The sequence below is a fragment of the Netta rufina genome (genome assembly GCF_964035555.1).
Source record: "Netta rufina genome assembly, chromosome: 5".
NCBI classification, from domain to species: Eukaryota; Metazoa; Chordata; class Aves; order Anseriformes; family Anatidae; genus Netta; species Netta rufina.
The window spans coordinates 31,931,342-31,946,513 of NC_140128.1; the positions used below are offsets into that span (position 1 = coordinate 31,931,342).

General features: G+C 48.9%; 1 protein-coding gene across 2 annotated transcripts in view; it reads right to left on the reverse strand.

The window, feature by feature from the left end:
- The window catches only part of MAPKBP1 (mitogen-activated protein kinase binding protein 1), a 96,677-nt gene that overhangs the window by 47,734 nt on the left and 33,771 nt on the right, over window positions 1-15,172 (reverse strand). For both annotated transcript variants that reach the window (XM_084287734.1, XM_084287735.1), the window contains exon 4: window positions 527-589. In XM_084287734.1, the coding sequence (XP_084143860.1) occupies window positions 527-589 (63 nt within the window). The remainder of the gene's footprint in view (window positions 1-526; window positions 590-15,172) is intronic.

A 15,172-nucleotide genomic window follows, 5' to 3' on the forward strand; every position in this document is an offset into this window, starting at 1 on the left:
AGGCTGGGACAAACTGGAAAGAGGCTCAAATCACGTGTAATAGCCTGACATAATAGTTTTCTTTTACCAGACATCTTAACACTTGCCCTGGTGATTCCCTGGTGCTTAAGTCTCTAGCAGCATGCCTACAGCACTGGAAAAGCTCCAGAAGTCAAGGTTTATCTTCATATTTATGTCTTTATTCCAGATGCAGGACCACGTCCCAGTCCTGGCTCCAATAATGAGGAAATAGTTTCATGTTAAAAAAAAATAATCATAAAGATACCGTGGAGTTCTTGCAAGAGTCCTCCCATGTCATGCCTGCTGAAGTTCCTCATGAGGCCATAACGTTTCTGAGCCATTGCCTCATCAATAACAGCACCCCACATTAGAAGGAGCTAGAGTCAAGCCAGCAGGCAGCCTCTCCCCAAGGCAATCCTCACTGAGAGGGGATTTAGCTGGAGCAACAATTCCCACTTTGTTCAAGCCATAAAAACCTTGAAATTCATCTCCCACAGAAAGCAAGAAAGCTTGAAACTTCACTCACCTGGAACTGTTCAGAATATGGTGTTGCTTATTTTTTCTAGGGTTGAACAGCACAACAACACACCTAGGCGCAGGAAACAGAAGAACAACGTAAGTATTTGTATAAAGAAAAAAAAAAAAAAAAAAGCACCATCCTTGCTGGCAGAGCAGCAGCATGAGCAGCCCCAAAAAGCTGTTCCATACGCCAACCTCATAGGCTGAGCTGTGCTTAACTGGAAAGTGGAAAGGAAGAATTGTAAGTCTCTCCCATGTTGAGGTACACCGTGTGCTAGTATCATAAATAATTGTCTCTTGCATCTGCGAGCCCTGAGTCTCTGATTCCTCAAGCTGGATGGAAAGATTAATCATGAAAGTCTAGGCAATGGCCCTAATGGATTAGGTTCCCTGCCATAAACATGACCCTATGTACTGAGCACCAAACCATCACGTCTAGACCAGTGCAAAGATGTCAGGATGAAGGAAAGAGGTGCTCTTTCAGAAAAGCCCCGGGTTGGGATGAGGAGCTGCACCTTGTCCATAACACTAGAGAGGACAGAAAGCTGTTGAGTATAGCATGAGAGGTGGCTGGCCAGTTCAGAAGGGAAAAACCATGATGCCAAAACTCATTGACCTGAGGGACATATCTGAATAAACAACTTGCTTAGGGACTCTGCATAAATCTCTATTACTTGCTTCTGCAGCTCATCTGAAACTCCTGGTAAGCAATAGGTTGCTCCATCAGGAGCAAACCAGTCACTGGCTGGGAGGGGTGTGAAGGAGAAGAGGCTCCTCTTCCCCACAGATCTTTCCAATAGCTTGTTGCCTTGGTGTCTCAGCCCACCACAAGCAGCCTGGAGCATTCCCAGGCCCCGCATCTTCCCCACTCTCCACAAACACTTAGCACAATTTCAAAAATCCTCACGTAACAGCATTTGTCTTGTCTTATAGAACAGAGCAGTAGCCAGTGGATATGAAAAAAAAAAAAAACAAAACACCCCACACACAAGGCCCTTCCTGCTCCCGCCTGAAAGCATAAAAGAAAGGGAAAATTGCCCTCAGGCAGAACAGCAATTGCTCTAATGACTTGGTGCCCTATCTCTCACTTCACCTCTAAAATAGAAATCGTGGCTTTTGTCTCTCACTCTGTATGTGCACGCTGCCAGAGCTCGGAGGCCCGGCTCCTCCTGCTGCAGCGGTGCCAGCAGAGCACTGAAGGATGCCCCAGCCCCGCTGCCAGCAGCCCTCACTGCTGGGGACTTCACTCACGTCACCGTCACGCTGGGGCTCACCCACGACGTGTGCCAGGCCACAGACAGCAGTCACAGGAGAAACACGGCAGGGAGAAGTTGTAGAGCTGGCCTGAAGCAGCCAAGCAGAAAGGCAAAAGCTGGGCCATCGCAGGAGCCAACTTTTGATGCAGGCTGCAAACCTGTGCCTGGGCAGCACGGCGCTGCGCTCACCAACACCGGGTCCTCCTGGCCCCTCTCCGTGCTGCTGGCAGTGCTCAGGGCGAGCAGCGCTGCAGGCACAGCTCGGGTTTGACAGGGCCTCACCTGGGCTGGCAGCTGTGCATTTTGAGATGGAAAAGAGAAGAGGAAGGAGCACTGACACACCAAGGCCTTGTGCTCACAGCCCTTGGCTGAAGCTACCATGCTCCACTAACATCACTAGCTCAAAGCAGACACTGTCAGAGGGTACCAAAGCCTGAACCTCCACATCACCAACCAGTCACAAGAAATGCCCCCCAGTCAGACTGTTCTACATTTCCACCCATGCCCCACACTGAAGTCATAAAAGCACCAAACTTTCCTAACGGTTAAGTCAGACAGCCATGACCGGAGACACAATCTTGTGGAGGAGCAGTGAAAGTGTAAAGCAGGAGCCCATTCAGGCTGGGACTGAGCCTTCCACGCTTTTTACCCTGCAGAACCAAACTGGGAAGTTTCAAGTCAAAGCTATGCTATTTATTTCTGAAGGATTAGTGTAAAGAAGCAGGTGGTTTGTGATCCATTAACAAGTCAGGGGAGGTTAAGCCTTGCAAATCACAAGATATGAAATAGGAAGTTAGCAGATGTGAGAATCCATCTAATCCCAAGCCTTCCGCTAAGCAGAAAAGCAAAGTCAAACTCCATTCTGTGAAGTTGGATATGTTTAATGGACCAAAATCCTGCTGTGACGATTTTTGCTCACAATAAGCTTCAAAGAAAGCATTAGAAAGAATCAAGGAAAGACACAACATCCTGTCAGATACCTTCCTATGCATCCTGCACAAAAAAAAAAAGGGCTTCAGAGAAGTGAACACAGTCTAAAAACACAGGAAAGATGCAAAAAACAAGCCACGGTCTTCAAACCAGGCAAGCAAACAAACCACTTCCTAGAATAGTATAGTGAAACACTACGGGCTTTGCCCTTAGTAACTTACACAGCAGAGCCTTTGACCACTTACAATCATGAGTTTTAGCTTGAATGTGCTCCAGAGCTGGCTGTCTCCCTGCCAGCCTGCCTTCCTGCTGGCTTCCTTGCCCCTTCTTAGCTCCCAGCGAAGACCAGGCCCCATGGGGGAGGCGAGGCCCCCCAGCTCACCCACGAACTGCCAAAGCACCGCAGCAGCCACACAGGCGCTAGTCCCACAGCAGCAGGCACAGGCATGGATATTTTAACTCTGTCCTAACACACCTATGTCAGATTCACTGAGTCAGACTCATAATGAACAAGCCCTATCTGGAAGGGAAAAAGAAAAATTCAGTGACTCCTTACGAGTCTGCAAGCATTGATTTATGCCACAAAAAGGTCACTTTAACCCATATGTTTACAGAAACAAGATTGCAAGTGCTTATATTGAGTTGTAAACCATATTTGCTAATATATTATGGCCTTGTATACCAGTAAAGTTATTTGGCTAGGCTCAACTAGTCTTTTCAGCTTGCTTTCTTAAATGAGCTGCTACCCAACAAAAGCTACCCCACTGTTCTGCTGGTTTTCCACCATCACCCTCCCGTCTGCCATACACAGGAGCAATGACGATGCCAGGCAGCTCCAAGAGATGCTTGTTCAGCAGGATGGCAGCCACGAGCCACACACCTCATGGCAGGGCACAGGCACTGTTCTGGGAGTCAGCAGCACCTGACTTGGAAAACTGGCTCCATCTCAAAATGCACAGGAAGGCGTGTAGTCGTGGAGAGCACATCTCAAAGCGCAGAAGTTAACTACTTTCACCATTTTAACCACTTCTGAGAGTTCAGGGCAACCTCGATGCCTGCTCAGACACTTGCAGCTCAGCTCGGGATGGCAGCTCCTCCACCCCACGCAGCCAGCAAGTGATTCTTCAGCAGAACCTGCAGCAGTTCCCCAGACGAGGTAGCTCAGAGCCCATGGGGATGCTGGGTGTGCTGTTTTAGCAAGGTAAATTGGTCTAGCAAAATACAGGGAATGGGGACAGGGAATGGTCAGATCTTTGACCCACCTATTCAATGCTTCCTCCAACTTCATTATGGCTACCAAGCCCTCAGGAGACTCAAAGTACCTACTCCTTTCCATTTATATTGGCTTTAATCTTAGTTAAAATAATAAAAATAATTACCATGGAAAATTGCATATAAGAGCATACACCCATCTATCCGTCCTACACTTTTGTCTGTTGCTTTATAGGGCCGCATTCAGCATTTTACAGCCAGAGGGGTGGAAAGGACGCAAGGGATGAGAGCACTCAGCTTTTTGTTCCTAGCCTCCCACTGTGGATGCAAACCAAGCAAAGTACTTCAGACATGCACTGTATAATGGTCACATCACCTCTCTGCCCGCCCCACCCCTTCCCCAAACTGAAGCTGTCAAAACAAACTCAAGTTCTCAAGATGCTTTTGTCTGAAGAGAACTTTTTCAATGCTAGTGCCAACACGAAAACTAACACCAGTTTCAAAAGCACCTCACATGGGACCTACAAACACCACTGACCTAGTGCTCTCGAGCTGTTTAGAAGGTCAGCATTGTTAACAACCCTGTTTCAGCACAAACTCTACCTTCTCTGCAGCTGCAGGCAGGGCTCGATGACATCAGCATCTTTTCATCCACGAATACATCCTGATTCCCAAGACATTTACAGAAAATATTCACTGCCATACAGATTGCTGCTGTACAAACCATCTATCAGCCAGCTGAGATCAAGTGTCCTGTTTGTTTGCATGCCGGTTCCTGCAGGGCCATTGGCAATTGCACACATATTTCAGGAATTATTTCTAGGTCTATGATGTCACCCACAACCTTCAAGCAACACCTTCCTGATGCAAGCAGCTTTTAAAGACAAATTGGCTGTGGCTTCCCTCCCAGGTCTCCTCTTCCCTGTGGGGCACCCAGGTAACTTCAAACACAAAGGACAGAATTGGCTGTCACAGCTAAGTCAAGGATTTTTGGAGACAGCTCCATCAGGGAGCCCATGTGGGTCAGGCAGCCAGGAAGCAGGGAAAGGCCCCTGGCAGAGTTTTCCAAGCCTCCATTAAGGCGCAGCCCTATCTTGCACACGCACAACTGTGCACCATATATGCAGATAAAAAGCTGGTGTTGTTTCAAAGGGGGAAAAGAGGAGGGGAAGGAGTGTCCAAACAGTTCCCATTGGCTCCTGCAAAAGGAAAAAAAGCCCAAAGTATAAAAAAGAAGCAATTTCCCCAAGCTAAATATAGGAGCAGGAATGGAGAGGAATCGGACGTCAGTATCACATTTACATGAAGCATCTGACTCACTAAGTCAGCAGCAGCGGGTCACTCCGTGCCCCCCCCTTTTACTTCTGCCTCTCCTCCTCCCAGCTTCACTCCTGTTGTTGCCCGAATCCTAGTTCCTGAACATCTCCTCGTTGCCCTCCTTGCACATCCCTCCAGTCTCAGCTGCCTTCCTCCACCCACTGTCTTCCTCACCCTTCTTCAGCAAGCTAGTGTCAAACAGATCTCTGCACAAGTCAGTTTTCTCCGTCCCTTCCCTCTGCAGGACACCCACCCCTCCAGGAAAACCAGAAGTCAGCGATTGCCTTCCTTTCCCAAGTTATCCCTCAACCAGCATTGCCCTGTCTTGCAGGACACGGGACCAGAGGCTGAATTCATGGGTCCAATCCTCCTCTCCTAAGTGTATATAGTTTATGCTGGAAATTGGCTACTCCCCCCAGCCAATAGTTTCCTTTCATGCTGCTGCAAGGATAAATGAAAAGAGCAAACAGTCCCATCCCTTCAAAATGAGTCCATTTCTCGCTTTCTGGCTCATACTCTGCTCTCTTCCCCAGACCCAAAGCTATTCAAATGAGACTGCAACAGCTTCCTACGCACAAAATGCATGAAAAAGAAAAAAGGCATTGATAAGAACAAAATCTTTTTTACACTGCGCTGGTTGCCAAGGGAAGCTTGATCAGAGTGAAGCAGCGTCTACAAAAGCTGGTGTTAATTTTCTGTGTTGCAATTCTTCCTGCCAAAAAGCTTCTTTAATTCGTAGCCAATACTGAGAGTGGGTTAACAGCGATGAGAGAGGATGTGCACATTGACTGTGTAACTGAATAGGTATTTTCATGCAAGCTATATTAATTAAATGCATTCTGAGAAGAAAGGCGTATCTGTTGAGAGGTTAAGAGTTGGGTATCGTTGCCTGAGAATAAAGGGCTTCAGAGCTCCCTGCACCACACCATGACCAAGAAGACTGGAAGAGCAGCAGCCAGAGATGCAGAGAAATTCATGCTTCAGAAACAAACACAGGCTAATGGAAAGACACAACTGCTGACCAAGAAACCCACTGTAAAAAAAAAAAAAAAAAAAAAGTGATCAATAAATACAAGCACTGCTAGGCTAAGAGAGTAGGAATTTCTAGTTGCCAACCTGGGACACATCTGTTCTGCTAAAAAGGCTGGGCGGCACCCCAAACCTGTGGGACTGGGAACTAAAACACAGCACAAAAATGGCTCTGCTCCAAAAAAGCACAAGAATGGCCACACCAGATCAAACTCAGGTCCAGTATCTTGCCTCCAACAGCAGCCAAAAGCACAGGCCTAGGGAAGAACACAGAAGACTATAAAGATACTTTCCAGACTGCTCTTCCAGCCTCCACGAATTTGGCAATCAGAGCTACCTTAAGCCAGTGGGAGAAAGATTCTTGGTTTTAACCCATCTACCAGCATCAGCACAGCCTCAGCCAAACTGACTTTTAGCTCCCCCCTGCACAAGTCTCTCGTGTATTTAAACCAACCCGTAAAAATGTAGAGCTTAGTGCCTTCAGGTTTCTCCTCTTCAAAATCTCTGACAAAAATGGGAGAAATCATCGGGGGAGCCTGCAAAACAGCACTGGTCCCCACAGCTTCCTCTGCCACGCAGCCAGCACAGGGCATTTCTCTCCACATGTCTTCTCCATCACACATAATGGAAGCAGGAAATCCGATGAAAATCTGGTTGCACCCACACGTAGAGAGGGAAAGCAACGCAATACATTCAGCCCAGAAGGTAGAGCAGACCTGACAAGAAGGATTTGTAGAAATAACCCTCAAAGGGACAAAGGCAGCCTCTGCTCCCCTGCCACCCAGCCTCTCCTGAACTCACACCAGTCATTACTGATAGCCCAGCCTGGACATGTCTGAGGGAACACAAGATGAAGGAGCCTAATGCCTCTGCCCAGTGCCACTGGCCTTGCATAACCACAGGACAGTGCTCTGATTGCCGTCCTCAGCAGCAATCTGGTAACACCAGCGCCAGCTCACTTCCCAGTCATCCTCCAATGCACTGAGCGAGCAGGAGGACAACTGCTGCATCCCCTGCTATGGCAGTCTCCAAGTGCTCGTCCAAAAAAAACTGTGCCTAGGGGATCTGCTGGCCTCCACAGAAAGAGGCCACGAGGGGACAGAGCTGGGTGCTCCTGCCTTTCACACTGCCAGTGCAGGTTCCTGCTGTGCATGGTGAGCCACTTCCACTGGCAGCTCTCAGCAGCCCCTCTACATCTACCAGACTGCTTCTTTAAAACAACCAGCTACGTGTCTGGCCTTCAGCTGCAGGTGGCAGGAAACAGATACACAGATTTGAAAAGATACCCGAGATACTGTAAAATAAGACGTCCAAAACCTCAGGGCATTCATGGTTAAAAAGATCTAAAATGGAGGAGAGGTTGTGAGTGTTTGCCGATCCAGGCCCCTCTTATTCCATAAAAAAGACAGCGCTGAAGTTTCAGCTCTAACAGGAACACCTGGAGGGCTGAAGGAGTCCTGCCTGCCTCATACCAGAGCAAGGGCAGTACCTCCCATTAGCCCTGGCCACAATTATTTCCAACTGGTGCTACTGATCTCTCTTCAGTGTATCCTCATCCCCTTGGAACAATCCCATGTGGAAAACTCAACACACAAACCTCCAAGGCTAGGTTACTTCAAGGTCTTTTTCTAAGGGGCAGGGTGGATGAGTTTTAAGACTGGCAACCTTCTAACACTGGCCAAGCATAAGCACAGGGTGATGATTCAGGAAAACAAAGCCACGCTCCACGCTTCACACAAAATGGATGCAGGGCCACGATGGGTGGCCAGGTCCTGCCTCCCACGTGTAAGCCACACTCAACTCCCCAGCAGCCACGCTAGAGCCAGAGACTCAACAAAAGTGCTCTCACAGGGAGTAGAGCTGGGCCACATGGCCACTGTGAAAGATCTGGACAAGAAACCTGTGCGGGGGAAACAGAGGGGTGAAACAAGCTCAGAGGAAAACCTAGACTAAGTCTAAAGCAGTGCATTAACCGGGAATTGTTAGAGTTGCAAGGAAGATGAAAATGACTCAAATTAATTGTTGCGGCTCACGGCTGCGTGGTCACCAGTGATTCAGCAGGAACTTCAGCTTCAAAACATCCTCGTTCACTTCAATGCTCCAAAGCCAGGAGAGGAAGAAAAACCTCCCGGATTAGAATCGTGCTGCTTAGGAGCCTGGATAAAACCCTCTTCCAGCGGGCCTGAGGACAGGCCACCTCCTCTGCTGAACATCCCTTCTCCTCCTCCTGCCCGTAGCAGCGGGAGGCGGAACAACAAAGCCAGGCAAAGCAGCAGCCACACGTACACACACTGATGTGTGTGTCAGCCTGCACGTCTGAGCAGCTTCAAAGGACATACGGCACAGATGACACATGCATGTGCACCCCTACATACTCCTTCACCTGTACATACGTGTATATATACACGTGGCTCATGACTGACTATAAAGCAGAGTCCACATTCCTCCTCCTCCCTCCAAAACCACTCACTTCCCTCCAGGCGGGCGAGCGATGCCAGCAGAACACCTACACGAACTTTTAAATCGACTGGGCTGGGAGTAGGAGTTGCAGAATTGTGTTTTATTTCAGTGCTCTTGGCAAACACCCACTGAACGCTGCAAAGCAGCAGCAGCCCCAGGGGCTAGAGCAATGAGCAACTGATGACAGGAAGGCTAGAGGAATAAAAGGCTCCCTGAGAGTTCATGACAAGGAATTGTGCAGATCAGTTAGGCAGGAGAGACTGAAAAGCAGAAGAAAATGGAGCCTTGAGCAGAACCTGGCTGGTCCCAGGTGCTACTAAGATGATTGAAGCAACCAACCAGAACATCGCTGCAGACCTGAGGAGCTTTCACCGGGGCACTGAATGCAACTTCTTCCAGGATGGATGCTCTGGAATCGCAGCGCACTGTGTTGTTGTTCATGTTCGAGAAAGGGCTTGTCTCCATACACTGAGGGCTTCCAGAGTTACGGCTGCCACAGGCACATCAACAAGCAGAGGAGAACAGCTCTCAGTCCTTACAGAGCAGCCAAGACACCTGCTTCAGGGATCTCCTGCTCCCCAGCCATGCTCCACCCTCCCTCCTCTAACTCCCAAGAGCCAGTCCCTCTTCCATCAGCAGCTGGCCGACAGCCCCAGATTTGTCTTCTATAGCACAAGTGAAAAACCCGAGGTGCCAAACCCCTGTGTTTGGGAGAAGAGGATGAACAGCAAGAAGCTGCAAACGATGTAGCCCTGTAACACGGTATTGCCATTCTCAGCACCAGGCTGTGAGCTTTGCACTGAGCCTGAAAGCCCTCAGGCTTGTGGCGCTTGCTCTGTCTGAACTTTTCTTGACCTGCCTACAGCTTTGTTTCGCTTGGGTCAGCTGTGACAGCAGTTTCTCTAACTGGCCAGGTGTCTGTGGCTCATTTGTTTTACTTCTGTTTACCTTTATGTGATACAGCCATGGTTTTATATAAATAACAGTAACAAGCAGATACTTTATGTAGAATGCGATATTTACAACCAACACAGGGATGTAGTGGAGAGAAACGCAGGCACGGTGTGATAGCTGAGGCCTTCAGAAGCAGAGAGGTGACGCTGCACAGGGCAGTAGAGGCGTGGGGTGATAAGAGGTGAGGCACGGGCTTGGCAGCAGAGACCCCACGGCTCTGGGCAGCTCACCAAGGGTCAGCAAAAGTAATACAGACCTGGGGTGGACAAAACTGGAGGAACAAAGAAACAATATCGAACATGCATAAAAGACACCATACAAAGTGAATTCAGAAGTAACATGGAGCTGCAGACCAGCTAGAAAAGAGAAAGGTGTAAAGCATGTTAGCAAATATATTTAAAAAATCACCCCAAGTGGACCCTGGAGTGAGGAAGAAGCAGTCAGCCACAGCCACATCACATTCCTCCCCGTGAAGGACTACAAAGGCTGAACACTTACGGTCTTCCCCTCTAGCTACTGCCTTTGAAGATAAAGATGAAGCACACAAGGGTGAGCATACATGTAACACCACGCACAAGGGACAGAAATGAAGAAATGTGTTACAGTTTGAGCTGTATTATCCCCATTACTGACACTTTCTGTACAGAAGTATTCTAATGCATTGTTCTTCTCTTTCTCATGTAACAGTTAGTGGTAGACTAATACTGGTTCCTGAATTACAGTTCTGAGATTTCAGTTATATTAACACAAATTATTGCCTTTTTGACTTACACACACACACGTATATGTAAGGGTCCTCGTTGTTACACTCAGCATGCTTATAGGCAAAGTCCAAAGGCAAAGCCTAGGAGAAGATGAAAGAAAATGTACAGATCTAGGGGAAGAGGAAACGGTCAAAGACAAGAGAAGAAAAGAAGAAAGCTTTGTTTTTAATAAAAAGTAAATAGTCGTTCAGAGGAGAAGACAAGAACAACACAGATCTGGAAAAGCAAAGTGTACAAGCAAAGTGTACTGGAGAATCATGAAATCTGCCACTAAGCCGTGCGCAGGTTCAGCTCTCCGGCCCAACTGCACACTGCGAAAGGCTGGCAGCTCCCCCTGAGGCACCCTCCTGGGAGCAAGCAGCTCCCTGAAGAGATGCACAGCCCCAGCTGGCATTACACGAGAGCAGCTAGATTTACACTGCAGGTCTGCGCTGACTTCCCTGTAAGTGCAGTCCCTACCATGCCACAAAGCCTTGAAAGCTGAAGTTTCTTCCTTTTAAATCAAGTCTCAGAGGAAAACCACATCCCACTTGCAGACATCTGGCCAACACCTCTGTTTCCAGCAGCAAGCACAGCCAGAGGATTCCCTCACCATGCCAGAGCAGCTCCTGGGCACCACAGAGAAAGCTCAATGCAGCAAACTCATCAGCTGGGGCAGACAAACGTGGCAGCTCCTGGCAGCTGCCTCAGGGCTGTAATTGCGTTACTGCTAGCATTCAGCACAGCCGATATTACAGTGGCATCGATCACGAGAGCAAAACAAGGAGTAATGCAATTTAACTCCCCTCTGGTCTCATCTAATTAACCCTCCGGAGGAAGCAGGCAGCAGCAGGGCTGTCTCGCAGCCCCCTGCCCATCGTCCCCCTGCCAGGAGGCTGTGGCGGGCAGCAACGCGCTGTGGCAGGCCCCTGGGGCAGCCAACAACCCAGCGCTGCTCTCGCCTGCATTCCTGAGCAGGCACACCAAAAGCTCCGCTGCAGCGGAAAAACTGGAGCAGCTTTTCCCTCTGAATGCTTCGGTAAGCATAATTCCAGCAGTATCTACATAGGAGCGGCGGAGACGAAATGACCCAGCTTCTTTGACAGCGTGGCGTTAAGGAATTGCCTGCTCCCAGCAGTCAGCTGCTGTAGCCCTGGCAAGGGAGCCTCCTGCCAACTCTGCCTGCTCCAGAGCCCTCCAAGCCCAGGCTGCTGGAAGAGGGGGCAGGAGTTTGCCAGGACCCATGCTCCAAGGCCCAAAAGCTCAGGGCTCGCTTCCCCAAGCAGGCACAGTTCAGGTGTTCTCAGCTTGACAAAACTCAGTTCTGCCTGCGTTGTGTTTTGCAGGAGCCCTGTGACAGCTGGGGCTTTAATGGAGGATGAGCATTTACCTCTGCTTTGCCTGTAGCTCAGATAATATAGAGTACTTTAACCACACTCAGATTTTTCTTCAGAATAGCTAATGAGCAGTAGTTATCACAAGGCCTGAAAAGACAGTTTTCCTGGAAGGAGAAGCAACCACGATAAGATCCCTCTGCTTCCTCATACACCTCTCCCGCGTCACAGAAATGCGGCACAGTTGGAGTGCATGGAGCATTGGGTCGGCACTGTCCCAGCGTGCTGACCGACACTGGAATTTGGACAAGGAATTAGCTGATGCCAGCCCTGCCAGGCCCTGGCTGCCAGCAGAAGCAGCGGGCAGTGCCTGCAGCAGGCTGGGGCACTGGGCACACGCTGCGGGGTGCAGCCGCCAGCGCTGGCCCGCGGGGAGTGCCAGGTCCTGTGTCTGGTTCCTAAGCAATACTCACTGCACTCGTGGGCATGCTCACAATGAACAAAATACACTTCTTGGCACTTCTTAGCCATCCTGTCGAGCAGGATGCTGCTTCACCTTTAACTTCTTGCCTTTCTGACATGGCTGAAACCTGAGACCATCCCCAGTGCCAGGGCTTCCAGGAAGAGGGAAACGAGCACTCCCCCTTGTTCACACCTGGCGAGGTACTTGGTACTTTGGACTCCACGTACTTCTTTCAAGTTAAACTCCACAATTTGTGTAAAGGTTGCCAGGAGACACGGAGCTTGTTTTGAGATTCTTAGAGAGGGTGGAGCTCAGCCGAGGCGGTTGGTATCTCATTTTCATCCCAGACTTTGCCGTTCAGTCCCCGTTCCCCCCCCCTCGCTCTTATGCAAGCTTAGGACTTGGCTCACAAGCCCGTCCTGTTGCCGCACCAAGGTGCTGGTTGCTGGGAGGTTGGGCTGCTCCAGGGGCACGGAGCAGGTAGGGAGGCACGCAGGTTGCTACCTGCAGGCACACAGCTCTCAGCCTGCCCCCTCCTTTCTCAGGACACGGCAAACCCCAGGGGCTTGCAGGGCATCGAGCTGAAAAAAGGCCTGCATGTTCCCAAGTAGCCAAGCTTTGCAACTGCTCCTCTTCCTTATCCCAAGGACACGTGATAGATTGCCAAATCAGTCAAAGCTTCCCACTTGCAGAGCTCTACCAGAGCTGTCCTTAAATAAAGCAGGCATGTTTGCTCTCTCACTGTAATTTCTTTGCGCATAAACTGTGAATGACCCTCACTACGGGACTGCTTGGTTAATGAGATCAAAGCACGAAGTAACAAACTGCCCATCCACAGGGGATTCATTTCTAGCTTGCCTCCCAGTTTAAAATTCAAATGTAATTAGCACATTTTGGTGCATGGTGAGAGTGAGGCCAACCAATGTTTCTGTTGATAAATAAGGGAGGCTGAAGTCAGATATGATGAATAAAATCATTAAAAGAGCAGCTGTTGTAGCTACTCTGAGAGGCACAGTAACACTCTTATGTTGAGGGGACACCAATACTTACCCTGGAATTAAGATGGATGCAGGAGCAAATATGTATTATATAGATCTCCTTGATACAGCTTGTCAGGCAGCCCGCACAGCAGCAAACCCGCAGGACTCCTCCACGCTGCCCTACCTTTCCCTGCTCACAGCCTCTGGAATCCAGCACAGGAAAGCTTCAAGGGCAGTGAAGTGCTTTTTCTTTGTCACAAGAATTTTCATTGCAGTCTTGCAAAGATAAAAGTGTTCCCGCTTCCCTTCTCTCACTTTCTTCATCACTAGCGTTTTTGGCAGCAGCCAGAACCCACATTCTAACAGAAACTTTCTTCTGGCCCCCCGACACAGGCACGGGGCTGAAGCTCCCCCCCCAGACTTGCCCTACCCACACTACCCACCTTTACCTAGGGCTCTCTCACACCACCACAGCATCATGCACAGAAAAAAACCTCTCCCCAGGATTTTCCCCTCCCCAGCATTTCCATCACTGGACATGAGAGCACAATCACACAGTGTTTTTTTTATTTTTAATAATCAAAGAAATGGCAAATAAATACGCTCTCGTGTTCGCTCATGTGATGTTGGGAGAAGTGCATCCAAACTAGCAAGGGCAAGGACTGTTGTACAGTACAGCACACCTTTCAGTTATCTGTTTAATACCTAGCTCCTATTATCTACAGCTCTATAAAGGAGAAAAAAAAAAAAAAAGTACTCTTATTTTTAGAAAAAGGTGCAAGCTGGGAGAAGCAAAGAGATTTAAAGGAGATTTTCTCTACTAACCAGCCCCATGGCAGACCAAAAAGAGCATATTGCAGAATTGAGAAAATTTGGTCTGCCTCTTCTCTACTGCAGACTTTTTCAGAAAAAGTGTTTATGTCTTTCAAACAAACTCTCACCTTCATCCCAAATACAAAACAACATTTTCCTGCTCCCAACCTCTAATTTTCAAGGCAGGGAAGAGAAGAAGGAATTAAGAGAGTTACCGTCTCAGCTCAAAGCAGGGTTGCCTACCAGGGGCAAGGAACTGTTCACACACAATTTATTCAGGGAAAAGGTAGCTGCTCCTGCTCCTTCACTCCCTCCCCAGAGAATTGTTGGTGAATGAATAAGAAACCTATCCCAAAGAGTTTCATTACAAGTGGAACATTCTTTCAAAAATAAAATCTATATTCAGTCTCAACACCAAAACCATCTGGCAACCCTAACAGGTGAAGGCTTTCTATCAGGGCTTTGAGAGTTTTGGTTTGGATTGTTTGTGGGTGGCTGGTGAAACCTCTGCTACCAAGAGTCACCAGACCTCAGCTGTTGAGTCCCCGAGCCTGGTGAGCGTGGGTATCACTGGTCAGCAGGGAGGTTCCTCTCACTGAAAGCACTGCAGGAAGAAGGGCAGATTGCTGCTCTCTCAGCACTTCAGGGGTTCCTGCAGCCACACAGGAATGTAAGCAGTATGGATGTGCGCTGTGCTGAGCACAGCTGCACTCTGCAAGCCCTTGCTGGTGCCTGGCAGAAAGGAGGAAGCATGTAAACACAGATAAGCACAGGCTCACCCGGACGGGACGGGAGCAGAGTCGATGCACAAAGGGAACACTTTGGAAGAAAAGATTTGTAGCACGTGGCTTCTGTGCAAGGACAGGGATAAGCAGGCATGTTGGTACCTGGCAGCTTGAGGGAAGATGCCATGCCAGAACTCCTGCTGCCAGAGCCTCGAATAGTAACTGGGACAGTGTCACATTTCAGCTCTGTTTGTCCCGAGGCTCTAACAGCTGGCTGTTTGGTGCACTTGGTGCACGTGACAGAACAGTGATCCAGCTTGTGGTAACTGGAAGGCTAGACTGGTGTGTGGCACTCTGGAGAAATACCCTTTCCCTCCAAAGATTTTAAGAGGTAAACCATATCCCTGTGTCATCACTCTGAAGGATCTCCTGTTACT